At 43.5% G+C, this 16,458-nt stretch overlaps 1 protein-coding gene across 3 annotated transcripts in view; it reads right to left on the reverse strand.

The window, feature by feature from the left end:
* Positions 1-16,072, reverse strand: part of LOC147210451 (diacylglycerol kinase zeta-like) — a 54,615-nt gene extending 38,543 nt beyond the window's left edge. For 2 of the 3 annotated variants that reach the window (XM_086110789.1, XM_086110780.1), the window contains exons 1-8: positions 12,822-12,881; positions 6,453-7,581; positions 5,078-5,189; positions 4,837-4,932; positions 2,074-2,151; positions 450-506; positions 239-307; positions 98-169 (exon numbers count right to left, since the gene is read on the reverse strand). In XM_086110789.1, the coding sequence (XP_085966915.1) occupies positions 98-169; positions 239-307; positions 450-506; positions 2,074-2,151; positions 4,837-4,932; positions 5,078-5,189; positions 6,453-7,414 (1,446 nt within the window). In that variant the 5' untranslated portion in view covers positions 7,415-7,581; positions 12,822-12,881. Of the gene's footprint in view, positions 1-97; positions 170-238; positions 308-449; positions 507-2,073; positions 2,152-4,836; positions 4,933-5,077; positions 5,190-6,452; positions 7,582-12,821; positions 12,882-15,625 lie in introns of those variants that run through there. The other variant, XM_086110798.1, reaches the window with a different exon arrangement.
* Between the last annotated feature and the right edge of the window lie 386 nt (positions 16,073-16,458).

Genomic DNA, 16,458 nt, shown 5'->3' on the forward strand with positions numbered 1-16,458 from the left:
AAAAAAAAAAGCCAAGTACATTTCCTCATGAGAAAAAAAACATTGTTTTTATTTTGAGACTGCCATTTTATGACATTAACATTGTAGACGTGCTCACCGCCTGTTTGCACCACGAACAGCTAATGGCAACAATTTCCTTACTGTGGAAAGCAAACTTCTGCTGGAAGCCCTGAAGAAAACAATAATTTTTAAATGTGAAGGCTTAGAAAAACAAAAACAAAAAAAAACCACCACCCACCTTGCCACATTGTTTACATTTTCCCTCTTGTTTTCTTCGATGCACCCAGTGATGCCGTACAATGTTGGGCTGGAATGCATAATGACCAGGGTTCATTTTCAAACCAAATAGTATTTCTCATGCTTACAAAAAGGACATTAGCTGTCAGCTATCAGTTTTTGTTTTATCCCTGATCTCTGTTCGCACCACTTCACACCTTTCCAGAACTCACCTCTCGAGTGGTTTTGAAACTAGAGTCCCTGAACGATGGCTTGCATCTGAAGTTGATCTAGAAGAGAGTAGAGGAGGACTTCAAATGTGAACAATGTACTATATTGTATAAATCTTTACACAGCCACAGTAATATATATTAGAAATAATATTACTACATAAGAGTTTTTCAGTGAGACATTTTGGCAGACGCAATAAATGGTCACAATTTGGTAGGCCTGCACAAACCAATGATCTAAAATTTGGGATTCACCAAGGTTACAGTAAATTTCCGCCATTTTTTTCAAAGTTATGCTTAAAAATGAGTTTGAAAGTACATCAGATGGCTTTAGGATAATAGTTGGGTGGCATATATACAGTTTAAACCAGGTGTGCCAAACTCATTTCAAATTGTGGGCCACATACGGCCTTCGGTCGATGTCAAGTGGGCCAGACCATTAAAATTATACCATACAGTGGAACTCCTCTGGAATGAAACCTACATGGGTGAAAATACCCCCTAGTGTGAAGCAAATCTTCATGCATTAACACCATTCCCACTTTCCTACGCCCCATACAACGGAGAAAAAAAAACCCTGTTACGTTATACGAAATCTTTTTCTCTGCTCTTGCCTCGTGACGAGATTCACTACAACGAAGTCTAATCCAACAGCGACCTCTACTGCTTCGTTCGGAAACGGCAACATCAACCACCACACTGGTTTATACATGCGCAGTAGTCCAGGAAGTATTTGTTATTGTTAGTTTCAGACGCAGCAAGAACGTTGCATTGCTAAAATTGCTTCAAAACGGACTTTTGGATGTCAAGCAGCTAAGACAAGAAGAACTCTGACGCTGGAAGAGAGGGTAAAAGTGATCAAAATGAAAGACTGAGGAAACAAAATAAAATACATTATCCAAGAAATTGATGTAAGTGAAAGTGAATACTGATCGTAAATTTCGCAATTTCTTTCCCTTTTTTCTTTCTACACGGACTATATGAAGTGTCAAATAAGTGTATGCTCATACTTATGCACTATTGGAATAAAAATAAAGAGTACCTGTACACATTGGTTTGTGTGTGAGTGTGTGTGTGTGTGTGTGTGTGTGTGTCTACATTTGAGATCAAATTTGCTACAGTAAAAAACTTCCTGTTGTGAAAAATTTCTTGCTGCAAACATGATTTCGTTGTAGAGGAGTTTCACTGTACTCTGCTATAAATAACCAAAATAATATGTGCAATTTATATGTGTAGCGGATATTCCATGAATTGCAGCTTATTAAAAATATTTATTCCGTGTCTTTTATGCATTTTTTCACTTTTCAATTATCCTGCGGGCCCGATCGAACCTCCTTGGGGGCCGGTTCAAGCCCGTGGGCCGTATGTTTGACACTCCACTGGTTTAAACTATTAATAAACAAACAAACAAACAAACATTAACATCTTTGGGGGGGATTGTCAGTGACTTGCCATTGTACTTGCTGTTTGCAACGGGGCTTGGTCCCCATTCCTGTACCAAGAATTCTACCCACGTGGGTTTGTGCGAGTGCCTAGGGGCAGGCGTGCACTGATGCAAGCTGCCACGTACACAGGCGAGACGCCTGCTAATATCAACTCTGGACCAGAACAAGCAAACTTAAATTACCTTCTCCAGTTGTTCCATACAGATTGTGTGGACAACTATCTTGCAGGCAGCACACTTTCTCCGGGTGACTGACTTTTGCTGTGGAGAATAAGAACAGAAAAAATAAGGTGGGGTGTTTTTTTTTTTTTTTAAATGCCCAGAGTCAAGTCACCTTTCACTATACGATGGCAGCATATTGCCAAGAAAAATATAACCCGTAACACAGTCCTGGTTCTGATAAAGGTCAAACAAATCTTAATGCCGCTTGCATGATGATACAGCTTGATATAAACTCCCCTCCAGGAGTATTGGAACGGTAAGCAAACCGATATTTCAGTTCGACTGAAAAGCAGCTGGCCAAAGACTTAATATTGAGTTGAAAATCCTTCGCTTGGTAGTCAGTGACATGTATTAGTACATTCGCCTGACGTGGGTCAGCAAAGGTTCAGTTCCCACTCAGTGACAGAGTGAATGGGAGTATGAATGGTTTGCTCGTCCCCATACGTGCCATGCAACTTAATGGCGACCGTTGCAGCTACGATAGGCAGCAGCGCCCCATGACACAGAACAAGTGGGATTGAAAATGGATAGATGGATAGTTGCATCAAGCCTGTAAGCTTTTCTGATTGCTTTTCCAGCCTTTCACCGCAGCTTCTTTTAGTTGTTGTTTGTTTTGCGTGGGTTCCTTTCTTCGAGCTTCTCTTGAGCAGGTAAAATCGGGTTTAAGTCTGGTTATTTCTTGGCCAGTCTAAAATCTTCACCTTGCCGCAGAGGAATTATTTAATAGTTTTTGCAATGTGCTGTGAATCAGCAACTTGCTACATGGTGAAGACCCTTCCAATCTGGTTGGAAAAAAAAAAAAATTATGTCGACTTGTGATGAGTTCCAACTGAATAAAGTTTATTCTGTCTTGTGACAAGTTCCAACTGAATAAAGTTCATTCTGTCTCTTATTTACAATTGAACTTGTTGGTTCCTGTATCTCAGACGAGTTTTTTTTTTTAAGGTTGTTATCGAACTGACATGATGAAAGACTTCCGCCAAAACATGTCAGGTAAATAACAAGTTTAAAAAAAACCTGACAGAGACAAAGGAACCAACCATGTTTCTACAGAAGTCTTTCATCATGTCAGTTCAATAACAACCTAAAAAAAAAAAAAAAGAACCTGTCTGAGATAAAGGAACCAACACGTTCAATTCCGACTCGTTCCTTTTCCTACCATCCTGTCTGACTGGACTTCGCTGGAGATGAATGCGTCCGTCCCAGAACAAGCAATAGAAGCTCAGATCATGAAATTAGTTTCACTGTGTTTCACATTTGTGCTCGTCTGTTTGAGGTCAGGGCAGCATGGGAGGCGACGGGTTTACACATCCGCCTCACCGTGTAGGGGTGCAAGGGTTCGGTTGGAGTTTGCAAGTTCTCCCCGTGCCTGCGTGGGTTTTCTCCGGGTACTGCGGTTGCCTCCCACATTCCAAAAACATGCATGGCACTCTAAATTGTCCCGCGGTGTGAGTGTGAGCGCGAATGTGCCCTGTGATTGTCTTTGTGTGCCCTGCGATTGGCTGGCAACCAGTTCAGGGTTTTCCCCCGCCGACTGCCTGAAGACGGCCGGGATAGGCTCCAGCATCCCTTGTGAGGATAAAGCGTTTCAGAAAATGGATGAATGGATGAAAGGATATTTGAGATCAGAAGCAGATCATGACTTTCTCCAAAGTTGAGGCTCATCTTTGTCTCATCATCAGTCCAGATATATTTCTCCCAGAATCGTATTTCTAATCTGTCCTGTTTTTTTTTTTTTGGTTAGGTCCTTCTATTCTCACTAAAGGATAAGTCTCTATTCCTCCGTACCTATACTATACGTCTCATATGTGCAGACTCGCTTAACACAAATTTATGGTTGTTGAAATATTTGTCAATGGGACACAGTCCAATGTTTGGTTAACCCTTTCATGCACCCTGTAACCTGATAACACGAAATGCTGTCTGTCCACTGTAGTAACCGCTGTTCCTCAAAAGGTTAAATCAGAAGAAGTCAGATGGACCCATTTTCCTGTGAGGAAACAGTGGTTGTCAAGATAGTGCGTAGTCCATCTTGAGTAAATTTATGAATGTGTACAACAGGAAATCAGACGAGTATTCTGTGAATAACCGCTGTGTGCGATGCTGTATGGTTGTTCCTGCTTGAAAGGAAATACATCATCTAGTAACTCTATCATAATTTTTTCTTCCATGGCCCACTCTTTGGTTTTCACATTGGTTTTATTTATAGTCTAAGTAGCATCTACATGTAGTCTTCACAGGAAAATAGACATTCAACACAAATTATTGCTTGAATAATAAATGACAAATGACATAAACACCAGGCCCACACAGCAAACAACAGAGCAGTCAGTGATGTGTTGCAATACTTTAGCTCTTTTGAAAAATAGGTGCCATTTTTAAAGTTGTGTATCAGATCCAAATGGAAACAAAAGGAAGTAAAAGACGAAATATGTATCCGGTCTCCGATCCTCACCATTCATTTTATATGTCCAACTTAAGTTTTTGGAGTCGACAGCTAGGATAAAGGTCTCACTGTTCCGTATTCATTCACTGTCCACTCTGTTTTAACAGTGTGCATGGGAGGAATGGAGAGAAGGGGTAGCGATGAAGACACAGATAGACAGCCACATTAATCGATGTGGACGCGGCGGCAAGGCAGATGGGGAGGAATTGCCATGCAGAAAAATGGATGTCTAGACAGCGTGTGATTGATATGACAAGATACTAACATGTAATACTGACCAGTGCTCTTGCAATACAGTGTTGTTCTCCCACATAACAGTAGTCTCCAGACACATTCGTCTCGAACCAGATATGATCTCCATGCTGAGCAGACTCCTAGTAAGACAAAGCAACATATTTATTGAGAGAGAGAGAGAGAGAGAGAGAGAGAGAGAGAGAGAGAGAGAGAGAGAGAGAGAGAGAGAGAGAGAGAGAGAGAGAGAGAGAGATTTGGATACAATACATTGGTCCTCTTACTTACAGTCCAGTCAACAGTGCTGCGGATAATCGCTTCTGGTTCTGCTCGATTTAATGATGATGATGTACCGGGCTGACCGGGCAGATGGTGAAGGCCAGATTTTGCTATTGCTTTTCTGGAAACAGAAAATTAGAGGTGTAAAAATCAAACCTGCTGCCATACTTTTCTACTGGACAATACAAGATCATACATCAAATTGCGCACTGCAATTTTTTATTTTTTTTTACTGGAACAAGTTAGCGTGCAGCAGAAGTACTTTACCTTCTCAGTTATTTTGAGTTGCTAAAGCAACAAGCACTAATCAAATATAGTCAATGGAATTGTGCAAAAAAAAAAAAAAAACAATTTCCACACAAATTTATAGGGGGTGGCGCAAGAACCCATTTTGCCTAGAAGAAAATTTATTTTCACCGCTTGTTTCAATATGACAACAATGGAACATCCGCCCACCAGAATGATTCACTAACGTACTAATGGACAACAAGCACTTGACAGTTAACTCGGCCTTAGTGGGGGTCGGCATTCTCTGAGAAATATTATAGTCAGACAGGGACGTCACTATATTCAAAATTTCCTTCATGGAGGCTCTTTCTTACATCTTCAACACAGCCACTTATCAGTTTTTCCTTTCCTGGTGGTTCTCGGAGTCTTAAAATATACCCCAGACAGCCCATTTTGAGGTATTGAAGAGGAAACGGAACAATACTGTAAAGTATGATAAACGTCTGGTGCGTGCATGTGTGTGTGTGCATGTGTGTGTGTGAGTGTGTGTGTGTGCACATGTGATGTGAACCAATTCTAGAAGTACTTATTCGGCGTTCTTTTTCAATGGCCAATTACTGACTGTTATCGGGTTTTCTCGCTTGTTACTTCTTTTGGAAGTTACTATTTTAATTTCCGCTCCGTCATACGTCATTCGCCAGCGGCTAGGCCACCCATCGTCACTCGGCATCGTCAGTCCGTCATTATTTCAATCCGATCACGTCCGTCGGTTGTCAGTCTGTCGTTGTTATTTTAACCCTACTTCCGTCACAGCAAATTTACAGTTTCCATTAGAAGTTTAAAAAAAAAACTGTTTCAAAAGTTTACAGCATTCGTCGGCGGCCGGCTCGCCAGTCCGTCATCATCAATCGATCAGTCTGTCATCGTAATTTTAATCATGCTTCCGCAATACGGGACAACGTCATTGCGGTCTGTGTGACCCGATGACCTAGGGTGGTTATTAAGAAGAGCATGCGCAAACAACAACCCTCTCAGGTTCTCACTCGAGAACCAAAATGTTAAAAATAAGTACGCTGGCATATACTAAATCGAGCTACGACATTGAATGTATCACAGTGTGTCTGAATGGGTGTTTGTGAGAGACTTTATTACATACGATAGGAAGTTCTCCCATGTTTCCAGATATGGATCATAGTATGTCAACCCCTCCGATCTCCCGAGAGGTGAAGAGCAGCTTTTAGGGAGAGCAGGTTCACAAAGGAGCGCCTCGAGATCCGACTTCAGATCGGCGGAAGTCTGAAACAGGCTATTGAGAGCTTGAGTACTTTGACTTGACCTTCGGTGATGATAGCGCCCATAAAGCCCATAAAGCGTTTCGCTGTTCCGATAGACAGACTCAGCTGGGAGGAGATGGGAGGAGTTCCGTCTTAGACAGCGCGGAGGTCGGAGGAAGGGTCGGGGTTTAATGCGCTTCCTCGTAATCGCTTGGGCTGCGTGCACTTGAGATCCGGGCCTGCCATCTTCTTCGCCGCTCGCCGCTCGCTGGACGCTGCCTCCCTCATCATCCGACCCAGAACAGGAACAAAGCGAGACGGCAGATTCTTCCGCTTGCTTTTCATTCCCACCGCTGCCCATCTGGACGACGCTTGCGAGTAACATGGAGGAACCGAGCAAATGAGGTTCGATGGACTTTTCATTGGCGGGGCGAGAGTATCGCACCGCCATTCTTCGCTGCCCGCCAGAGAAGGCAGCGGAAGAGCGGCGAGCGTTACGTTTGTATTGAGATGGTCTCCGGTCTTTTTGAATTGGCATATCGGGTCTCTCGGTTCCGGTTTCTTCCGCTGATTCGCTTGAGTCGGTACGAGCCACATCTTTGACGGACTGTCGCCTCTGTCCACTGGCCACCAAAACGCCAACGCTGGGGCGCCTCTGATAGGGAAGCAATGGCAAGCCGCTCGAGGAGCGCCTGCTTTCCAGCAGCGCTGCGGAGGGCAGGCCGACGCTAGAACGCCTCCGCGCTTTGCTGACCAGGACTGCGGGTCCAGGTTGACATACAGCGATCGGGTATTTCTGTCTCTTGTGCCATCGATGGAAATGACGCTGGAAGAAGAAATCCATGCTGCTCCGGATGTAAGATCTGCTCGATCATAGTCGTGCCCTCGTCTCCGGTCCTCTATGACGCAGCTTTGAGTTCACGGTTCGATTATCAGAGCAGATGACACGACGGAGAGCCAAAGAAGGAAGACGGTCATCCACTCGTCCACCTCCCGGGGAAACGGGCTGCTCTGCAAATTAAACAGCTCTGTAAATTTGCATAGAGCATGAGTTCAAAAGGGCTCATTACGTCTACTGATACTAGGCATGAGATGCAGCCCCGGCGTTGAATTTAATGACTTCATACAAAGCAGAGAGTCGATTGCAATTCAACACGTCAAACGTAATGTTGAATTGCGCAAGCAGCCATTTAAAAGGGGAATCCGTGGGTCTACGATGCAGTGCTGCGTGGGGGTTCAAAGTAGGATGCATATGTTAAATATGTTCCATCTCGACGCAGTATTTAGAGAAACGTGCGGTGTCATGACAACATGAGAGGTTGGAGCTTTTGTGCCGCTGGAAACACAGCAATCAAGTGCTACTTTACATTCAGTCGGTGCGGTGGGCAAAAAAACATGTGCAGGTGCACATGATTGTTCCCTCCACCAAGGAGGACGATGTGTTTTTAATCAGTGTTTGCTCGTTAGTAGCAGGATTGAGCCCAAACAACTTTTGCAAAACATTTACGATGTCATCGTCATTCATCGCTTCAGTTTGGTTGCGATTGTTGCAAAATATTACGTTCATAATCAAAGGTCAAAAATGCCGGGGATCATCTTTCCATTGCAATTCCTTTGTGTGTTTTGACTCCTCGCCAACACAAAGTTAATGGAGGCGTGGTCATCAGTAGCACAAAAGGTTAGGGAAAAATTACTTGTTGGATGAAATTGAAGGCGTAACGAGAAATGCGCTCTAACTTAATGAACTTCATTTGAACTTTTGAATGGACATGACTCACCGTTCCGGTTTTGCTTTGCATTTTGGACAACTTGCTGTCCTCTAACGAGGAGCCGAAAGGCAAATTTCACAACAGCTGCCTGGACCGCGAAGGGACTAATGAATTTCCTGGTGCAAATAGAATTGGTATTTAAACAGTCCCCTTCGTCACGTTGTTTACATTTTGACATGGCGAGAACAAGACGACACCCATCGACCGATCGGGAGGACGCCGCCAGTGTGAGGCTTCAAACTGGATGTTCTCCAAGCAAAGTGCTCACCGAGCTTAACTCATTCACTCCCAAAGACGTATTTAAACGTCTTTTCAGACTTGGTCCAGAATTGGCTGGTACTGAATGAGTCAAGAGTATTTGTTCGAGGGGTGTTTCCAAACAGGGCTTACAGGTGGTTCGGGGAAATATTTGGTATTTTGTTTCCATGACGACAAGGAAATAGTCTCCGTCATTCCATAAGCCCGTCAATAAAATGGTATGCGTGCGCTACAACTTGTTTCTCGAGGGAGATAAGTGTTTTGAGCCTGATCATTAAAAGTTTAAATGCCCGTTTAAAGGGGATTTAAGCAAAAAGAGGGTTTTTTGTGGTCAATGTTGAGTTATATATGACAAAAGCATGTTTATTCATTATTTTTGATGTAATAGTCATTTACATGACTTATTTAGTGTCAAACCAACATACTTTTTGGGGGGTTAATTTTTGTCTGCTTAATGCCTGACGATGTTAAAAATAAGGACACAAAAGAAAATGTGTTTCATATCATCAGCAGATGTGTTCCGTTCTATTTTTTTGAGAGGCGTGCGAGCTCATGATATGACGAAGGGGTTCGGCAGTGCACCAGACAAAAAAAAAAAAAAAACCAACAAACAACACTGTGTTAGAGAACAGCAACTTGCGCAAAAAGACCGTAAACACTAAAATAGACATCAAAACATCTCGAGAAGGTCAAATGAGCTTGCATTTTTAGATGAATTATGAAAAGCCCAATATCTCTAGCTGGTTGTTCCAATTCCAATAGAAAACCAAATCCACAGCTGGTGCCGGGACAACAGCTCTGTTGAACCTTTTCAAGCACCCTCTAACCCAGGGGTGGGCAAACTTTTTGGCTCGGGGGCCGCATTGACTTTTAAAATTTGACAGAAGGGCCAGGTCAGCACGAGCTATGGTACATTAAAAAAAACTGCATTTGTTGACAGTCCATATCAAACATCCATCCATCCATCCATTTTCCGAACCGCTTGACTCACTAGGGTCGCGGGGGTGCTGGAGCCTATCCCAGCCGTCTTCGGGCAGTAGGCAGGGGACACCCTGAATCAGTTGCCAGCCAATCACAGGGCACACAGAGACGAACAACCATCCCCGCCCACACTCACACCTAGGGACAATTTAGCGCGTCCAATCAGCCTGCCATGCATGTTTTTGGAATGTGGGAGGAAACCGGAGCACCCGGAGAAAACCCACGCAGGCCCGGGGAGAACATGCAAACTCCACACAGGGAGGCCGGAGCTGGAATCGAACCCGGTACCTCATCAACAGAACAAAAGCATGAAAGTACTGTATTAATATACTTTTTTTAAATGACGACAGTGTTGTTGATGACCTATTTTAGCCTGTGCATTTCTGCAGATGGGTTGTGATCAGACCAGTAGAAGTAGAGCGATACAGAGGTCCTAGGTGGTCGAAAAGATCTCGCCCCCCCCTCCCTGTGTTCTGGAACTTCAAGTCAATGCGCCACCTGGCGGTGAAATGCCTGTCATTACAAGTCCAATTGAAATGAATGCAATCATTCACATCGAACCTTAATTGTGGACCGACCTTCGGCGGGCCGGATTAAAAAGACCAACGGGCCGGATTCGGCCCGCGGGCCGTAGTTTGCCGACCTCTGCTCTAACCTGATAGCACGATCAGCTGTCCACTGTAGTAACCGCCGTCCCTGAAAGTTTTAAATTAGTTTATAAACACTGGTTGAGCACTGACAAATATTTTTGTGTCAAGCCGAAATATTGATATTGGCAGACAATCTGCCTCGGTCATCTTCTGATCTCTGTTCGTTCTCATTCGAGCCGGCTGTGCGCATCTTGTGTGTCGTGTGTGTGCCTCTCGTGCGTGCGTGTGTGTGTGTGTGTGTGTGTGTGTGTGTGTGTGTGTGTGTGTGTGTGTGTGTGTGTGTGTGTGTGTGTGTGTGTGTGTGTGTGTGTGTGTGTGTGTGTGCGTGCATTTTGCTATTATGCAACATCTGTTTCCGGAGAGTTATAATCCCCCACTATGATTGGGAGATGAGCGAGCTGCCAGATGCAACTACTCTTCAATATATGATCCACCTGAGTTTGTATATCAACACATCTCGGAATTGAAGCAATAGAAGCATATTGCGTGGCGGTTATATGTCAAAGGTATTTAATAACGTTTTTCCTGGAGGCCTTTTTTTTTTTTTTAATGACTGATTGTCTTTGGTTACATCCTGGCTTAGCTCTCACAGGACATGGTGGTCGTTAACTTGGCTCGATAATACTGACCATCCTGGGAACATTTGATGGCCAGTGAGTAGCGCACACTGCAGGAGGCTCATATTATTTATCTGGCAAAATCCGTCTACGGGAACATAATGTTCATGCTGCTAATGGAAACAAGGAAAGACAATTTCAAGCACCAGAACTAGAAATGTCCTCCGAAATGCCTTCGATGCGCTGTCAAAAAAGTGAGATAAATTATTATTTTGTGCAATGAAACACTGTTTTTTCTCTCCCTCCTCCCCCAAATTTTGCTGCTGTAGACTGCAAATTCCCCCAGTGTGGGACAAATAAAGGTTATCTTATCTTATCTTAAAAACGTATTCACATCACGAATTCTGTACCAGTAGGAGAAAAGGAATGAGCATTTAATAATATGAATACTTCTATCGTCATATCGCCCACTTCTATGTGCTACATGAATAAACTTGCCTCACCTCAGTCTGGGGTTGGCTCCTCACTTTGTGATGTAGAAAAGTGAGGAGCCAGTCATTCTCTTGGATTGGGGGGGGGGGGGGGGGGGGGGGGCTGCTTCGAGAGCAGGAATGAGCAGAAATGCTCCCAGATGACTGAATGGATGAAAACACCACTTTGGGAGTGTTTTGGGGGTGAAGAATTAGCATTTTAACACGACTCAAAGGTCCATTCTTCCTATTTTGATTGGACGATTTGTGCGGTGGTGTGACAGTGATGGCTGCTGTTGCTCGCGTGATCCCCCCACCCCCAATATATTCAAGTTCAAAATGTTCCCTATGTTCGACGCGCACCCGCTAGCCTAATCACGGTATTCTGATTCGTAGTCCGTTTGTGGAATACGAATTAGGCAGCAAAGTGCACTTGTTTTTTCATTCACCTCACGGCGCTGCCATTTTGCCGTGGACTCCCGCTTGCTGTCGACCGAAAATGACATCACAGTGCCCAAGGGCTCGGGTAACGCCAGTTTTCTAGGTTTGCTGTTGTGACGTTGACAATGTATCTGTCCAATGAGCAACCATCAGCAGGACTACCAGCACTGACATCATGGAAAGGGTTGAAGTTTGACAAGAACGTGACTGTGTGTGTTACACTTTCCAGAGCTGCTGTTGGGTTAAATATTTACATGAAAAATAGTGGTGCGTGATGCAAATACACCGAGAGTCTTTCCATAACAACCGCCAATGTTCCAGTGGGAGAGTACGACATGTTTTTAATGACGGTTGCATTGGTCCGAAACGGGTTCAAGGGCTGACATAAGTGACTGAGGGGCACTTTTACCCCCATGCATAATAACAAGTGTCTTTGTGGACAAAAAAGGGGCCCTTGCTACAAGCCTTGACTAACATATGAGTCATGCAAGCCGACGTGGAGCGCATCTTGTCAGAGGTGTGTTGGTGACCACCGACCAACCCCAAGTGTCTGCAACTCACCTAACGCTCAGTCGCTCATGCATCACCTAAAGACTTTCCAATGCAACTTTTGAAATATTGATGCAGCAAACTGGGGTTCAAGTATTGGCGCTTATCTTTTATTAATCCACAACGCTTGCTCCTTTTTCGTGGGTGACACGGAGAGGACGAGGTCAATCGGACTGCCGCTCTCTACATTTTCAGAGGTCTGGAACAACAGCTGTGCTCGTAACCGTTTTTAACTTCTGATTTGGTCTGAAAAATAAATCTCGCAGTGTCGCGTGCAAATACCCTAAATTAATGAATGCATTCACTCATACTAGAGCGACACAGACCTGATGACGAGAGGAAAATAAGTATAAACTCAACACGTTGTGGCTTGAGTGTTTTTGTTGCCTGACAAGGTTCTTTTGAGGAGGACCTCTAACGCAATCCGAATGAAAACAAGAGTAACAATTAGGTAGAACACCACACAGCACTGCATCAGCCCCGCTATCACGGAATCGCACCAAGTTGATGTCGCTACAATAATACCATTCATGCTACTTACTATTCATTTAAAACGTAAGTAAATAAAATACAAACCTGTGAATTCCGAAGTAAACTATCCAGCCATGCTTCCTCTCCTATATACTCTCACTAAGGCTTCCTGTATAGTGACAGGGAAACAAAAGCTCAACAAGCAAAAGAGCGCGAAGGGGAGAGCGAGAGAGAGAGAGAGAGAGAGAGAGAGAGAGAGAGAGAGAGAGGGCGTGGCCAGGAGACAGAGCATGAGAGCCTCAACATGGGACAAAAATAAACCAGCATGTACTGTACTTCCTTGACGCGCAACAATCAACTTGAAATGCACAGAGAAATATCACCAAAAGAAGGGTAGTGCACAATAGCGCAATAATGTGTTCAATATTTCCCAAAGAAAGTGAGCCATGTGGGGGGGAACTATTTCCAACAGGAAATTCCATTAATGGGAGTGATAAATCGCAATTGTTATGCACACCAATTAATTATGACAAGTGCTGGGAGAAACACACTCATTTTTTCCCTTCTTTAGACCAACGCTTGGCAAACTTGAAAACGAATGACATTTTTCAGAAAAGGTTCCACTTCACACTGCAAACCAGCGGTGGTCTGTGACATCACGTCAGACTTCTGCAACTTGGTTCACTCGCCCTGAGTTCAGCCAGCTTCAGAGATTCATTTGTTATTGTGTTTCTGAGGAGAACGTGCTCTTTCAAACTGATAAAAATAAATAATAATAATACAAAATGCGATCGACAATATCAATGCAGCTTCCGCGTGAAGGTCTTCCTCCTGTTGTTCATCACCAAATCGATGGGTGGTATGTATGCGTGTGTACTACTGCCCTCTAGTGGCCAAAAGATGGAGCGACAAAAAACTCATTCTATTATCATGATGCTGTAAATCCAATTCTTTACTCAACTCAACTGTATTTATAGATCACTTTCAAACAGCCATCGCTGCATACAAAGTGCTGTACATGGAGCAATTAACATATACAACAAACAGTAAAGCAAATCGGTTACAAAGACGGTAGAAAGCACCGAACAGCAAAACCAAGAACAAATCTAAGTCATGCCGAGTCAAATGCCAAAGAATACAAGTGAGTTAAAGATGGGCAGCGAGGAGGCTTGCCGAATGTTCAGTGGGAGGTCATTCCAGAGAGGGACCAGCAACAGAAAAGGCTCGATCCCCTCTGAGTCTCAGTTTAGTTCTTGGTACTTCTAATAATGTCTGGTCCGTAGACCTGAGGCGCCGGGCAGGTGTGCAGGGGCGGATGAGCTCAGAGCGGTAAGGTGGCATGAGGTCATTTAGAGATTTGAAAACAAATAAGAGGATCTTGAAAATAACTCTAAATAATGTATGGGGAGCCAGTGAAGGGATTTACATTCAATTTAATTAACAATTGACCACTATTACACTGTACAGTGTTATTTTTTTATTGTATTCATTTCTCCCCCCCACCAATTTTGCTGCTGTACACTGCAAACTTCCCCAGTGTGGGACAAATAAAGGTTATCTTATCTTATCCCACTTAGGAAAGATGGCTGACAGTAACAAAACAAATTCAACTTGTTAACCAATGAGCCACTGCGTTACATCAAAGCAAGCCATCCAAATCATTTTATTCTGCCCGACTCAAACGCGTCTGTACTTGCGATCAGCGTCCAACAATTATAAGAGAACTTTGTCCTCAGTCAAAAAATAGTGTGCTGACACATTTCACACTGTATTTAGCAATTTTATTTTATTTTTTGCGTGCCTTTGACTGGCACCACAACCGCAAGTGACAAGACTGGTCTTCTTTGAACAAAACGTCTGACCAAGGCAAAATCAATCATACACACTCGTCTCGTTCAGAGATTTGTGTGGCAAAATACAGATAATCTGGAACCGTTCTGCATTTTGAGTCTTTGGTGAACCTAACATAGATGTTTGAGGATATGGAAAGCCCAGAGAAAATCACTGCGAGCACGGTGAAAGCACGCAAACCCCTAACAGCTGAGATTCGAACCCCAAACCTTGCAACTGCGATTCGATATGCTGGCAGCTAACCACTCAAAGCAATGTTGTCGACACAAAACACAACCGCCATTGGCATGACAACTACGAGGCCTTTCAACTTGGGGATCGTGTGCCGTCTGTGACTTTGAAATGTGAACATTATAGGAGTGGAAAAATTGTCAAACGGGGTATGTTGAAACAAGGTTTGGCTGTCGTCATACAACTGTTTCCACTCATACAGCGGAGTGAATCACGGCTAGTTCAAAATAAAAAAATTATATTTAGTGAGTCAATATGTGAATGAAATGCGATCACTACGCTTGGTGGTGTTCCGAGACTTTCTTCTCATGTAAACTGGGTGCCTTGTTCAAGGTGTCAAGTTTCTACATTTACTTTCTCTCTTATCCGTTCGGAATAGTTATCTTTAGTTTGTAGAGTTGGGTAATCATTTTTAGGTGTTGAGAAGAAATCTGAACAATGGAACCTACTATTCTCGCAAATTTGAAGATTTTGGGTGTGCAATCCAAATGCCCGTGATTTAAAGTATTTGTGACTGTATTTACACACATAATTGTGACTTAAAGGTTTTGCTGACTCTTCACAACCACTGTGATCTGTTAAAAAGCACACAATTACAAAACTTGAGCAAACTGCAAATTTGGTTCTGCCTGATGCTTTGCAAAACATGTACTTGTAAACATGTACCAGCATAGTATTTCCTTTCATTATGATTTTTACGGGTCCGATACACTCCACATGAGTTTGACGACCCGTCCAGAAAAAAACACAGTCGAAAGAACACTGAACCAATGCCACCACCTGCTGTCAACAAACGGATTTACACTTGCAGCCTATCTGGCTCTTACCTTCTTGTGAAGAGTTTGAGTCCAGTGAATGATTTGGAGCAACCGAAGAGCATCTCATTTTCTTCCTCCAGACAGTTTGGAGGGAGACTGGGGGTGGAGGGGGCAATAGGGGAGCAGGTGCGTCGTGAAGAAGTTGATGAGCTGGAACCTGATCCCCCATCTTGATCGTCTTTGAATAATTCCTCTCCATCGCTTGCATTTTCCTCCAGAAAATAATCGTGTGGATTCATCCTTGCGACTAACATCTGCTCGATGTTGATATCCATTCTCGGAAACTTTTCAGAAGTTCTGTGCTCAAAGGTTTAGGCCTGCCTCATTTTGACCTGTGAAGCTATAAAGGCTTGTGGGATGTTCTTGTTCAAACTCAGAGAACCGATATCATTCAAGAATTATGAAGAAGCTTCAAATGTCTCCAGTGGTACACAATACACAACTAAAATGTTTGGCAGTTGTGATTCAATGACTTTTCAAAAGCATAACATACAACCTGCTCACAAATATTTGCTGGTATAGTGTAAACGCGTTTGCCTGAACACCAACTAGACGGTGTTCACCAAATATAAACGTAAAGATAACTATTACAACGTTATTACCGGCGTTCAAGGGACTCAAAAGACTTCAAATATGGCTACCCTACAAAGGCTACAAAGTCAATAATCCACGAGCCAAAGGTCATGAAACAAGGCACACAAGGTGTGTGTGCGTGTGCGTGTTGCGAGATTAGTGTTGACTTAATCCGTGCTCCAATTCCTCTCCAACTCAGTAGTTTTTGCAGAGCCTCACTCTCGTATCACTTCATGTCTCACTTGTCAGTCCTCCACTGTTTTTTCTCA

Source organism: Hippocampus guttulatus, chromosome 1 (genome assembly GCF_054856545.1).
Source record: "Hippocampus guttulatus isolate MCC_2025c chromosome 1, RoL_Hgut_1.0, whole genome shotgun sequence".
NCBI classification, from domain to species: domain Eukaryota; kingdom Metazoa; phylum Chordata; class Actinopteri; order Syngnathiformes; family Syngnathidae; genus Hippocampus; species Hippocampus guttulatus.